Consider the following 14,662-nt stretch of genomic DNA (forward strand, 5'->3'; position numbering starts at 1 on the left):
TACTTCCGGTATCGAGCGGGAAATCTGAATGAGAACGACAAGACTTAAGAATGAGGGTTCCTTTCACTGCTTTGCCGTAGTACAGTCATATTAAACTAACGTGCGGTAATTACTTTGTTCGGAAAGTGATGATAAATGTTATATTAACGTTAAGTCTCTGGGGTGATCTCCTACAGAATGAAAAGTGTTTTAGATTAACTTATACGTCACGATCAGACTGCGTTTTCATCTGGAAGATATATTGGGGAAAACACACGTCTACTATACGATATCAAGTAATTCACAGAATATAATACTATTCCTGGTATGATTCTTATGATAGATTTTGAAAAAAACATTCGACTCTGATTCTTGCAATTAAATTAGGAAAGTGTTAGGTTTTTTCATTGGTTTTGGTAATGATATTTTAGACGGTTTAATACTCTTCATAATAATGTTACATCTGCAATTAAACACGGTGGCAATCTCCCACAATTTTGCGATATAAAATGATCTTGTTGTCAAGGTGACCCAATAGCTTCTAGTGTTGTTATTCTTTGTGCAGAAGTATTAGAGATTCGACTAAGAAAAGAATTCAACATAAATCAAATCAAAACAGATAATTTTGATATTTTCACATCACAATATGCTGATGATACCTTTCTGAGAAATCACTTTGTGAAACTCTAACAGAACTAACTTCTTTATATAAAAATATCTGTTCTATAATAAATGTAGACAAAAATGAAATATTTTTGATTGGTAGTATAAAATACAGTAACGAAAGGATGCTTCCAGAATTCAATTTTAATTGGGGAAAAACTAAATAAATGCTACGTGGTATTGACTTTGATGTAAATCTGGATAATTTTCCAAAACTAAATTTCGATAAAAAAATTGTTAACCTGAAAAGCCTGATCAGCATCTGAAAAAAGGAAACTGACTCTTATTGGTAAAGTCAAAATCATAAAATCATTAATGATTTCTCAATCTAACCACTTATTCATATCTCTTCCCAACCCAAGTGAAAGGGTTATGAAAGAAATAAATACAATTTTATTTGAAGTTTTATGGGATAGTAAAACATACAAAGTTAATATCGTTCAGGAATACTTCAAAGGTGGTTTGAAAATGGTTAATTTATATGCTTTTATTATTTGCCTTTAGTTAGGCTAGAAATGATTATACACCTGCGAGGAGACTTGGAAATATATTCTTAAGGAAAACATTAATTTTGATTTATCATTAAATGTTGGTGGTGAATATATCTTATAATGTATTAATCTTTGTACAAATGATTTTTGGAAATATACTTTTAAAGCCTGGAATAAATTATATAGTTCCCAAGATGTTAAAGATGCTCCACCGCTGACAAACGTTATTTTTTCAATACAAAAACATCAGCAGATGATTTAGTATTTTTCTTCAGTTAAAAAAGTTACTTACTTTACATCATTACCACCATTGAAAAGTTTGAGCTTCTAATTTTACTTTAAGTTAAAAATATAAAAAAGTAATTAATTGCATCCCGAAAAAATTCCATGTCACTATATCCTATATGGAATGAAATACTGATTGCTTATGCACCAAAGGCAAAATAAATTATTTTATTACATTTTTTGTGCTAATTATACATATATATACACGATTAAACACCAATTACTCTTCAAGTGATGAATATCATTTATGCTCTGTCGGCGGTGGAGCATCTTTAAAGATTTACAAAATAAATCCGTTTTAACAAAAAGTGTTTGGCATAACAAACATATAACTGTTGATGGTAAACTTATTTTCTACAGGGCTTGGTACAGCCTAGGGATACAAACAATTGTTGATCTTCTGATAGATGAAATAAACATTAATTTTTACTCTTTTGAAGATTTTTTTAAAAAGAATATGATAATTACTTCCTTCAGTTTCAAGGATTAATATCTGCTCTTCGTAAAACTTATTACCACTTATACGCCCATATTTTCCCCTAAATATACAGATTTTCCTTTCAAATATGAGCACTTCAAAATTTCTAAACACTATTTTTAATTAGGCAGAAACTCAGAAACTGAACCAACATATGAACTGAAAAGAGCGAAGAAGAGTGGAAGCATATATATAGCATTCCTTTTAAAGTAACAAAAAAGGCTAAACTTCAATGGCTCTAGTTTCATATTTCTCATAACATTCTGACCACCAATTCAAAATCATTTAAGCATGGCGTAGTAGCTTCCCCTATGCGTACTTTCTGTAATTCTGAGAAAGAAACAATTTTTTTTTAAAGTGGGAATGTCAAGAAGTACAAAAAATATTGCAAAATTTTGAAACTTATTTGGATTCTTTTTATATCCCTTTTACAAATAACAAGCAATCGCTTCTTCTTGGTTTTACAACTAACAATATTAATGCACAAGTTGATAATGTTATACATTTAATCATTAAACAGTATATTTACAGAACAAGATGTTTTCATAAAACCTTAAATATAAACGAATTGGCGAAAATATCATAGAATATCCTATAAAATATTCATAGACACATATCAAATGGTCATTATTATGTTTTGAAAGCGAGATTGAAAAATACATGTAGTTGGAGTAAGAACTTCCTATATAATTTGATATATGAAATCTTTTAAGTAATGCAAAAATTTAAAAACCATTGATAATTGTTTTTTTTTTTAAATACCGACAACTAAATATTTTATAATACATTTTCTACCATTAGCTAAAAATTACATAATCCGCATCTCGACTCTTTGCTCTTATACAACTATTTTCTGTCCAACCTATCTTTTCCGCCTTTTCTAAATGTCATACATGTCTGAATGAATGTGAGTGTATAGAAATCTCTGAATGTATGTTAAATTGAAAGTTATCTCTTTGGTATATATAAGTATATATATGTGTGTACAACTGTACATGAAGTGTGTAAAATTGGTGCATATGAAACACTTTTTTTTTTTTTGTAACTGATATGGTAAATTATTCTCTATCATTGTCTGTACTGTCTGTAAAATTGAAAATTATTTCAAAACTAAAAAAAAATATATATAAAATAACGTAAAATTAATAACTTTTTCGACTCTACAAACTTGTCATTTTCATTTCATATTCCCATTTTGTAGTTTCGCAAAAGTAGTCGGTCTTTATATGAAATTTCGCGCAATGTCAAGCTGCATTACACTTTACATATTACGCTTTAACTTTCAGTCTTGTTTAGTCTTGGATTTCAGCATCTAGTGGAAATCGCAGACATTTTAACAAAACACATCATCGATATCAATAGCGTAATCTATAAACAATATAAGAAGATGTAAAACCGAAATTAAAACGACGAACTCTTCAATTTCTTGGTACCTACATTCATATTTTCAAAAATACAATATTATCTTGAAAATAAACCTACCCTTCTAACAAACTTTGCATATGTTTATCATCAATATAAATAGCATAAACAATTTATTAGTAGATGTAAAACAGAAAATGAAATGACGAACTCTTCAATTTCTTGGTACCGACATCAATATTTTCAAAAATACAATATTATCTTGAGAATAAAACTACCCTTCTAACAAACTTTGCATATGTTTATCATCAATATAAATAGCATAAACAATTTATTAGTAGATGTAAAACAGAAAATGATCTTGGTAGCTATAACCATATTTTCAAAAATAAGATACCAACCTGCAACGTTACATACATTTATCATCGATATAAATAGCATGATTTATATACAATGTAATTACACGTAAAACCGAAACTGAAAATGAAATCTTCATTTCCTGGTAGCTATAGCCATATTTTCAGAAAAGAAAATCGATCAAAGAACAAACCATAACATTATATTTGTTATTGAATAGATTACCTATGTATAGATTGTATGTGCGACTGTCGTGACGGATCGTCTAACTATCCAGGTCATTATTAACATTCTATCCACCTGTCTTGTATAGCTCCGTTGATTCAAAACTTTAAAGGTTTACTTATTTCCAATTACATAGATGACGTAATGCTTAAATAAAATAGGTAAATCCCCTACACATATTCTGTATTGAATTCTACGTAAACAAATTATACTTGAAATAGAAGGAAGTAATATACAAAAATTTAAAGCCAAGAGAAATACAATTTTATCATGACTTAAAATACATTCAATAACAACAGCAAACATGCTGATATATTGAAACGTTGGATGATTGTGGATAATACAAATTCAAATCTTATATTTACTATGAGCTTCAGCTGTTGATTGTGGTGGAGATTGGTGTCGATGAGGTTGCATGGGTATAGACAATGTGACAGAACCATAATGACAACAGACCGCCATATATCTTTCAATTTTCGTGAACGATGGTGTTTTCATGGATCAGTGATTAAAAAGCAATCATCATCGATTGATTCTAAAGGTGATTACAAACTTGAAATATAGCATAAATGGAATCATATTGGAAACAAATACCAATTCAATGGATCAATAGAATAATTACAGGTATGAATTTATGTCGTGTTTTTTTCTACATATGTAACCATAAACAAATGATAAACAACGAATGTATACAACGGAATGTGGGTGTCATATACCTTTAATATGTATCTTATCTGTACAGTCAATGTAGTCGTTATTCGTTACTAACTTATATCAGTTCATGTTTTCTAAAAATTGACGTTTGTATGAGGTACCGGTGTACAGCTGCGTTATAGGGTCACAAGCTGATACCGTTTAATAGGTCTTATTGGCACGCATTATCTATTTATAATGACGAGTGTGTATAAATATTAAAGTGAAAGTGAAAGTAGCATTCAAGTATAAATCAATGACGAGCTGTAAATATTCAGTAGCGATGAAAGATGAAGCTTAAACCAAGCGAAATACGTTTCTGTCAGGATTCCATCAACTTTGTCTTTGACAAGAAGTCCAGCCACTCCGGTAAAAGAATCGGTGAAACATTGGATGCATTGTTGAGAGGTCAGTGTACAGTATCTCAAATACCGACTATAACGGTCGTCCAAAGGAATGGAGTCTGGTACACGGCCGATAACAGGAGACTTTGGGTGTTCCGTAAACTAGAAGAGCTGGGGAAATGTACAACGATTCCAGTCTATCAAGGTTACAGTATTCCGAGTAAAAAATTCACAACGACAAACAATGGGATATCTGTCACAGTACGTGGTAAAGCAGGAGGATCTTTCTGGAGGACTTGTAAACGTGTACCCATTGTTATAGCGCACACAGGCAGGTTCGTCAAAATTAAAACGACTACGATTAATTGCATCTGAAATGTTTTTGAAACAAAACAATTTGACCAGCAGTTTATATACCGAAAACTTTTAGTAATTCCATGTCGAATTAAATTCGCATTTCATGTATATTGGCAAATTTGACGATCACAGTAAATTCTTTAATGTTGATCTCAGTTATGTTGATATATATTCGCATTTAATTTTCAATTTCGCGAAAGTTAATCTTTGCGAACTTGTTTTGAAATTGAAATCGCTAATTTTAGTAGCCGCGAAATCAAGTTGGTTTACAGATATAACACAAAAATCTGAGTGTACTCTAAATAAACCGCGAAGCGGTTTATGATGAGAGTACACTCAGATTTTTGTGTTATATCTCCATAACATAAAAAATATATTCAAATTAATCCTTATAATTTAATTTATCAAAGATATTCTCTTCAATATTCAAAATTCCTTTTAGGACTATTTTGTCTATGAAATCATTACGCCGTCATCTCAGCCAATCAGAAGCAACGTTACAAATGGCGACGCCATTTTTTCCTTTATGGGCTGATAAAGAAAATTTTTAAGCCAATGAAAATGTTCATAACAAGCAAAATTGAATTATAGCTCTATAATAAAAAAAATATTCAAGTTAATACTTGATTAATAAAAAAAATAAACAAATCAGTATGCTTTCTGAAACTACTGTCATGTTCTGGGCTATGAAAAGTTATGCTTTTTTCTTATTTCTGAATAGTGAGAACAACAGAACAATGGAAAAGGATGAGGTTACGATTAAGACATTAGACTATGGAGAAACTGCCACTACAACAGGAATCTACATACCACTTATCTCAAGGTATGGAGAAATCCAAATATTTTGTATCATAATTTATTTGTTGTATTTGTGTGATAACTGTCGAGTAATGGATTTTAGTAAAATTCTACTCAGCCTACTGAAGCCTATAGCTGGAGAAAATTGGCAATTTCACTAAATAAAACCCCCAAAAATGTGTTTTATATTATATTAACAAGTAAGGACCCGAATGTAGTTTGTTGTTTCTGCTGGGACGTTCGTTTCGGTACCTGGTCACATCAGATTGATATTACCCCCAGACCAGTAGTCCGTCTCCCTTTACACTGAACATTACAAACCAGTGGAAACTGTCACTTCCAGGCTATTGTGTGCTTCGTCAAGGGGATAGGAATAAAAGAATTAACAGATATGACGAAAACAGATAATATATATATATATATTTTAATTTCCAAAAATAAACGAAGACTTATAATTACAAATGTGATTTGTGAACTATATAGCTGTGAGATGTCAACCTAAATTTCATAAAAATGTTTTTGATCAATCGATTAGAACTTAATGCAAGCCGCATTGCAAGGTAAAAGAAGCATTGCAATAACTATAAGAAACGTAAATGTAACAATTTATTGAATCTATAACAAAATTATGGAACGTGCATTTTTAAATGTCGTCATTTACGATGAAACCTTATTTTATCTTTCGTTGTTTCTTTCCCGTAAAGAAAGCGCCGTATGAAAGAGTTACACATTGAAATGAAGAGGAATGAAGAATTTAAGAAAACTCTGGGTAGATTCATTGCGATTGAGGGCTACATAACACAGATTAGGTGAGTAAAATGATTTTGTTTTAAATATATATATTGCTTGAAATTTAAAGCTTCACAGCACAAGACAGGAAAGAATAAAGAATCTAAAACAACTAGCATAAAAATTTAGTATATAAGAAAAGTTAGTATATAAGAAAAGCTAGAATTTAAGAAAAACTAGAATCTAAGAAAAACTAGAATCGTAGAAACATAGAATCTAAACAAACTAGAATCTTAGGAAAACTAGACTATAAGAATAATTAGAATCTAAGAAACTGGAATCTAAGGAAAATTAGAATTTAAGCAGAAGTGGAATATAAGAAAAAAAACTGAAATCTAAGAACAACTAGAATATAAGAAAATCTAGAATCTAAGAAATACTAAAATCTAAGAAAAACTAGAATCGAAGAAACCATGGAATCTAAGAAAAACTAGAATCTAAGAAACGCTAGATATCGCCATTGTAGATCATAAATTCAGCGCACAGATTAGGTCAGGTGAAGGGAACGTAAAAGTTATATCGTAGTCTAGATAGTATATTTATGTAAAATAAAGCCCAAAAATGATTGTTGTGGAAGTCTATCTCTTCACAATCATTGAAGTATATATGTCGAAATTAACTAGCACCTTCTTAAGATAAAGTTTTCTTTATAGCCAAGTGATCTGTATCCACTTGTCAAATTGTGGTGAAATTGGTCATTAGGGATCCCACGAAAATGGTCTTGCGAAATGGGTAGGCTTTATACAGAGGTGGTCGCTTAGACAGGTTTTACTGTATACTTTTGATATATTTGTTATCATATTTTAACAGGCGAGGATTAAAGCAACCCTTGACAGAACCACAAAGCTCTAAACTTGTCGCAGCCCTCTTCTCTAAGCTTGAGGAGCTAAGAAAACATACAACACTTTCTAACCGGCAGACGTATGGAGTTCCTGACGGACATATTATAACTGAGGGCAGCATAGTACTCCTGACTGATTTTATAGAATGGTTCTGGAAGATTTACCGACATACATATAGTGAGGCATGTGACAAGAAATCTGGAGTTAAAATGAGGAGGAAAAACAGGTATGGAAAAGATTCATAGTAATACATAACACACGTTTATAACGAACTAGTTTACAATAAATTCGTGGTTATAACGTAAAACGTTTCAATACCTTTTAAAGTTCCTCTATACGACATTTGAATTATGTGCATACTGAACTATGCTTATAATGTGGAACTTTTCATTATCATCAGAGAGAGAGAGGGTAGATAGCGTTCCGCAGAGTTTATATCTGATTTGAACTTCCTATGGAAATTAGAGTTTCCGGCTTTGATATATTTTCAGTATTGTTATTGAAATAACTATTTTAATTAGTGTCATCAGACTAATTGATTTAAAGAACACTAAATTTATTATCATTATATTATATTATTAATACCAAAAAGCTTAAACAAAATACAGTATCTCAATTGATGTATATTTATACGTATATATGCTGTATATCATGAAATGTTTGTTGTGTAGAAACCTGTCTTTTCGTGGCTGATGTGAAAACACGAAAATTAAAACAAGCGAATTATGTGTTTTACATTGTCACTATTGATCCTTAAGCTTGGCACGAATATGTCGAATACATGAACTTATATCAAAAATGCAAACCACGAAAAAAAGAACTCGCGGATATTTCATCTGATGCAGTTTGTATGTTACACCATTCTTGTCTCCATTGCAGGCGGCTATGTACAAAACCCTCAACAATGACAGTTGGATATACACCCTTCCTACAACCGAAAGATATACGTTTTGTCGATTCGTATTTTGATGGTGTTTTCAACAGAACTTCCAAACATGGCGTAACCAAAATAGGCAAAACATTGAGCTTATCAAGAAGAAAAATTGACTATGCATCGCTTCTAGCCTTGGCTATTAAAAGAAGGAAAAACAAAAAACAAACGAACACATTGTGAAAAAAGGAATCCTGTCGGATATATTGTGTCAATAGTAAACAACGTCGGATGTTTCTCTCGCTTGAGGAAATTGGAAGTTGTACAACGATAAGAAAGTGTATATGGCATACCAATCGTGATACCAAACTGGTAGTGCGAGTTGAAATATTAATTTGAGTAATAACTAAGATATTTTTTTAAATACAAATAAAACTTTCCAGTGTGGGACGTCATTCCTTCCCCATTAAATCAATTTTAATGAAGTTGGAATTTAATTTAATTTATAAAACCGTGCAGTTCTGTAACAAATATGCTTGTCTTTTTCTCAAACTTTCATCATATGCATCGCACTTGTCGCTGGAAAACATACGTGTATATTTAAACGTTTGTTTTTTAAATGTGCTTCAAATTAAATTTTGTTACTTTAGTATGAGCTATAGGTTGAGATAATAGTATATCAATGATGATTTGTTTGCTTGAATCTACCGCAGTAAGTTCTAACTATATATATGCTTTGAAAAGTGGAAATATCTTACGTATTTTCACACACTGTATTGCTATATCTTGATCATTGATTATTGATTTGTCGGTTATGATAGCTTTAATGTATTCATATCATTCATACGATATCCCATATCTATATACTCACGGGTTACTGAAAACCCATTATTTACACGTGTGAATACATTTTATGTATTTCGAGGTGAATAAGAAAATGGATGTAATTGTTATTTACATCCAGTACATAATTTATATACCTTGATAAAATAATCAACTACATACATATACATGTAATTGTATAATAAATTCATGCAGATTTTTTTTATATTTCATATATAATATTACCTACTAATATGTGAAAAAACTGTGATATTGTTGAATTTTATTCATTTATTATCTTAAAGATTACATTGGATGCAAAATGTTTTATCCTCACTGTTAGTAAATAAAGACCTTTTGTGAATATAAAATATGTTTTGATTTCCTCTATTCTGATTGGTTAATACATTGACACGTGAAGACCAATCGATGTACTAAATCGGGTCTATGTTACGGGTGAGAACTCCATTGTATAAACGTGGAGTTCCTCAGGGTGATTTTACTATTTTTAAAGGTCTTTTTTAAATAAAATGCACATCAAATATACCATTAACATTATCATAGAAACTCCAAAAGACAATTGATTCGGTTAAGATGGTGTTATACCATCCCGATAAAATCTAAAATAATTACCCATATTCACCTCAACAAAGATCAATAATTGATAATTATAATTGTTCTTTCAAAATAGGACTCAGTTTCAAGAAACATTCATTACTGTGGAAAAACCCTTACTTAGCTTACCAGATAGAGCATTACAAATGTAAAAGAAAGATGGTGTTATACTATCCCGATAAAATCTAAAATAATTACCCATATTCACCTCAACAAAGATCAATAATTGATAATTATAATTGTTCTTTCAAAATAGGACTCAGTTTCAAGAAACATTCATTACTGTGGAAAAACCCTTACTTAGCTTACCAGATAGAGCATTACAAATGTAAAAGAAAGTTCTTTTCCGTGTACTTACCTAATGTTGTCCTCCGGAGAATTTGAGTTGAGGAACGTTGATGAAACTGAGGATAGACGTTTCAACTCCTTACTTCTGTGTACTAAAACTGGGAGTTGATTGTCAAAATGAGTACATGTATTTGAATATCAACCCCGTGACTTTGAAACTGAGTGACCCTAACCATTGACCCCATGACTTTGAACCTGAGTGACACTAACCATAGACCCCGTGACTTTGAACATAACTGACCCTAACCATTGACTGACCGTAACCATTGACTCCGTGACTTTGAACCTTAGTGACCCTAACCATTGACCCCGTGACTTTGAACCTGAGTGACCCTAACCATAGACCCCGTGACTTTGAACCTGAGTAACAATAACCATTGCCACGTGACTTTGAACCTGAGTGACCCTCATAATTATGTTGCTACTTCTTTAATCATTTGTCCAAAAGCGAAACAGTTATTTGGATAAAAATTCTGGCATAGTTTGTGCTATTTATAATATCACCTATACATTACACAATCAAACCCTTTTACATGTAGGTATATAAACTAACGTTTCCTCTCGTATCACCTAGGCCCAATTTCACGAGCATTCCTTAACATTAAGGAATTTCTTAACTTATAATTTACTATTGGGAAGTATTACTTGAGTTAAGAAAACCTCTTAAGCTAAGGAGCCTTCCTTAAAATCTATAACGATTTCCTATGGAAAATTTTAGATCAAGAGATTCCTTAAATTTAAGAAATGTTCGTTGGCCCTGTCGACCTTTAATGTGATCATTCCAAGAATCGGTCCGGAAATAGAGCCCAACATTGAATACACTCAACTTGCTGAATGGACCAATGAAATGATTCTTTAGGCTTACCCGTATTAGGCCGGGATCTAGGGGGGGGGGGGGGTTCCACGCCCCCCCCCCCCCCACAACTTAACGAACCAATGTTTTTCTGAAGCCTTATGACCCACTGATAACGAAATCGAGAGGTAATATTGTATGAACTGGGATGAACTTCCAGTTATGACGTCATCAAGATGGATGCCATCTCGAATTTCACTAAAAATTGAAAAATAGTCATAACATTGACATTTTCAACCGAAGAAGACAAACGAGGCATCAAAATGACCACAATAGAACAAAAAATATATATCAGGACCATATAATCCAATATATGTAGTTATTTCTACGAAGGAAATGAAAAAATCGGATTTTGAGCTCAAAAATGGTAATTTTTAAGCAAATTTTTTATATTTGGCTTGACGCAGCAAAAATGTTTGCCAACAGCAAACTATTATTTCTAATCAGTTATTTGACCTCTTATCAATCAGTAAAAACATCACCAACAAAAAAAAACATGTTAACATTGTATAAGCTCCGGTTATGACGTCATCAAGATGGCCGCCATCTCGAATTTCACTAACAATTGAAGAATAGTCATAACATTAACATTTTTCAACCGAAGTAGACAAATGAGGTATCAAAATGATCATAATAGAACAACAAATTCATATCGGGACCACATAATTCAATATATGTATTGATTACTAGGTAGGAAATGAAAAAAATCTGATTTTAAGCTCAAAAATGATAATTTTTTAGCAATTTTTCATATTTGGCTTGACGCAGCAAAAATGTTTACAAGCAGTAAACTTTTATTCGTAAACAGTTATTTGACTTCTATTCACAAAGTAAAACAATAAAATATATAGAGATACAAAAAAAGAATTATTGTTATACCATCATTAAGTTTACAAAACATCACCGGGTATATGCTATTTTTCTAACTCCAAACCGCTGACACTACAGTTTCCTTGTGTATTACAAGGTCCTTAAATAAGTTTGACGATTGGCGATTTATAAGTAGGAAACATGAATGTAAAGTTGAAAGAATATCTAGGTAGGACAAGTCACTGTTTCGTTTTTTTTTTCCTATGCATATAGACGATTCCAGTCTATCAAGGTTACAGTATTCCGAGTGAAAAATTCACTACACGGAACAGTGGAAGATCAATCATTGTACGTCGTGATGCTGGTGGGTCATATTGGAGAACTTACCTGCATGACAGTACCCGGCCAAGCTCTGTGTCAGCGTCTGGTTACTCAAAGTCCAAACAAACCTTCTGGCTACAGGACTCAAAGTCCTCTGACTACGGGACTCGGAGTCTAAACAACGCTTTTGGTCATAAGATTCAATATCTAAATAAACCTTCTGGCTATGGTTCTCGAAATCTGAATAACCCTTTTGGTCACGGGACTCGGAGTTTGAACAACCCTATTGGTCACGGGACTCGGAGTCTGAACAACTCTTTTGGTCACGGGACTCGGTGTCTGAACAACCCTTTTGGTCACGGGACTCGGAGTTTGAACAACCCTTTTGGTCACGGGACTCGGTGTCTGAACAACCCTTTTGGTCACGGGACTCGGAGTTTGAACAACCCTATTGGTCACGGGACTCGGAGTCTGAACAACCCTTTTGGTCACGGGACTCGGAGTCTGAACAACCCTTTTGGTCACGGGACTCGGAGTCTGAACAACCCTTTTGGTCACGGGACTCGGAGTCTGAACAACCCTTTTGGTCACGGGACTCGGAGTCTGAACAACCCTTTTGGTCACGGGACTCGGGGAATCAGAGTCTAAACCGGGTCTTCTAATTGCAGATCAGTATCTATTTTGCCAGTCTTAACTTTTAGAAAGACATGTTCATATGTCGATATTTCGTTAACGGCTTGCAATTGATTTGGATTCATTTGTATGTAATGTAGAATAAAAAAGGAACATATAACTCAAACACTTTTCTGTGAAATGTCCATTTCCGTTTAGAAATAAGGATCAAAGTTCAAAAGTGCAATTGTTCGAAAAAAATGATTAATAAATATTAATAATTAAATAATTAATTCTCGTGTTCTGCAAAGCCTAGCTTAATCCCGCCCTTTTTCCATGACGTCATAAAAAGAATCCTCATATTTCAGTTATTTTATTCATGTCAAATATCAATAATACATTCATCAAATAAAGATGTTTAATTGAATGTATCCAAATGTCTCGTAAAGTGTTATTTGTAAACATTGACACGTGATTTTGGGGAATCTCAAAGGCAGTCCGCGAAAGTTTACAGGTATTCAAACGCACCGAATCGAGTCACGTTCTGCACTCAAGTTATTGGGAAATAAACAGATCTGCCCCAACACTGTTTATCGATACAGAAACAGTGGCAATTGTAAATATTTAAAATTAAAAGCGGTCTTTTGGTATGCAATTAAAAAAAAGATACATATGTAATCAATTCAATTTGTCTACCAACACATGTACTAGAACAGCATAAAAAAAACTCGTATTGCATTTTATTCCAAACACGTTTTGGTACAAGAAACCCAAATTGGGAATACTTTACGTGTTCAAGTATTGCATTGTCTTCATTGAGAAAACATATCATGGTATTAATGTTATTTGTAGTCGTACAATCGGTATTATTCTGTATATATTTACAGTCAGTGGTGAATCGATAGTATAAACCCCGTTGATTTCAACCAAAGGCTACTCAACTTTATTTCTCGATAAATTGAGTATGTCACGCGCAATTTGGAGCCGCGCGGATGAATTTATGAAGGTCCAAATCAGAAACTTTTGGTGTTTTCAGTAACCGAACGTACGTTCGATGAACATGTACATGTATCAAAATAGGTTTGAACACATATACATGTATGTGTGTAAATACAAATGTAGAAAAGTTACATTGTTTATGTTACTACCGTACCTCTTTGAGCAATGCTTCCGTGCGTATGATAAATAAACAATGTTGTACAATGTACAGTTTTGCACATTCCGATGACGTCGCAATGTTTACATGTTGTGTGTCTGTGAGTCTGTGTTGTTCTCTACAACATGTAGCCTAGATCTACATTATATTCGTATTTTTAACATCTTTGGTTGTACGCGAATGGATAAGATATGTCAGAACAACATCAGTATTTGAGTTGGATAAGTGTAACCAAAACGACCTAGCACGACAATGCATTTTTGTTCACACTCGGCGGATAGACAAGTCCTGTACGTTATCTAGAATCTACTGTGAATCGGCGAGAGTGGGACTTACATACACAATGTGTACGTTTGGGTGTTTCGAAATATCAATGAAACGGAATCCTTCAATTGTAGCTTTACAATACTTGTAATAGACACCTCTAATATTTATTGAAGTGTTTAAATCAACAATATAAATATAGCTTATATTTTGAGAGCGGTACAGTAAACGTTTACAGTAGTGGGCCTACCTGTGTTTGTACATGTTCCTCGAAACGACGTCCGATACATTTGAAAATCTCTAAAATCCGGAAATAATGACATGGAA

General features: G+C 32.6%; 2 protein-coding genes across 2 annotated transcripts; both read left to right on the top strand.

Moving 5' to 3' along the window:
* The first annotated feature begins 4,043 nt into the window (after positions 1-4,043).
* LOC138323882 (uncharacterized) lies at positions 4,044-9,710 on the top strand. The gene is made up of 5 exons (XM_069268794.1): positions 4,044-5,212; positions 5,956-6,057; positions 6,737-6,841; positions 7,632-7,889; positions 8,543-9,710. The coding sequence occupies exons 1-5, from the start codon at positions 4,824-4,826 to the stop codon at positions 8,775-8,777; spliced, it is 1,089 nt and encodes a 362-aa protein (XP_069124895.1). The 5' UTR covers positions 4,044-4,823; the 3' UTR covers positions 8,778-9,710.
* LOC138324423 (uncharacterized) lies at positions 9,472-12,951 on the top strand. The gene is made up of 2 exons (XM_069269489.1): positions 9,472-9,477; positions 12,256-12,951. The coding sequence occupies exons 1-2, from the start codon at positions 9,472-9,474 to the stop codon at positions 12,949-12,951; spliced, it is 702 nt and encodes a 233-aa protein (XP_069125590.1).
* Positions 12,952-14,662: the final 1,711 nt, after the last annotated feature.

The sequence above is a fragment of the Argopecten irradians genome, chromosome 5, assembly GCF_041381155.1.
Source record: "Argopecten irradians isolate NY chromosome 5, Ai_NY, whole genome shotgun sequence".
Classification (NCBI taxonomy): Eukaryota; Metazoa; Mollusca; class Bivalvia; order Pectinida; family Pectinidae; genus Argopecten; species Argopecten irradians.

Bases quoted from the DNA above. Each gene is read 5' to 3' on its own strand.
- LOC138323882 (XM_069268794.1), top strand. From the start codon at position 4,824: ATGAAGCTTAAACCAAGCGAAATACGTTTCTGTCAGGATTCCATCAAC. The intron at 5,213-5,955 runs GTTCGTCAAAAT...ATTTCTGAATAG, and splicing joins GTTATAGCGCACACAGGCAG to TGAGAACAACAGAACAATGG. The intron at 6,842-7,631 runs GTGAGTAAAATG...ATATTTTAACAG, and splicing joins GGCTACATAACACAGATTAG to GCGAGGATTAAAGCAACCCT.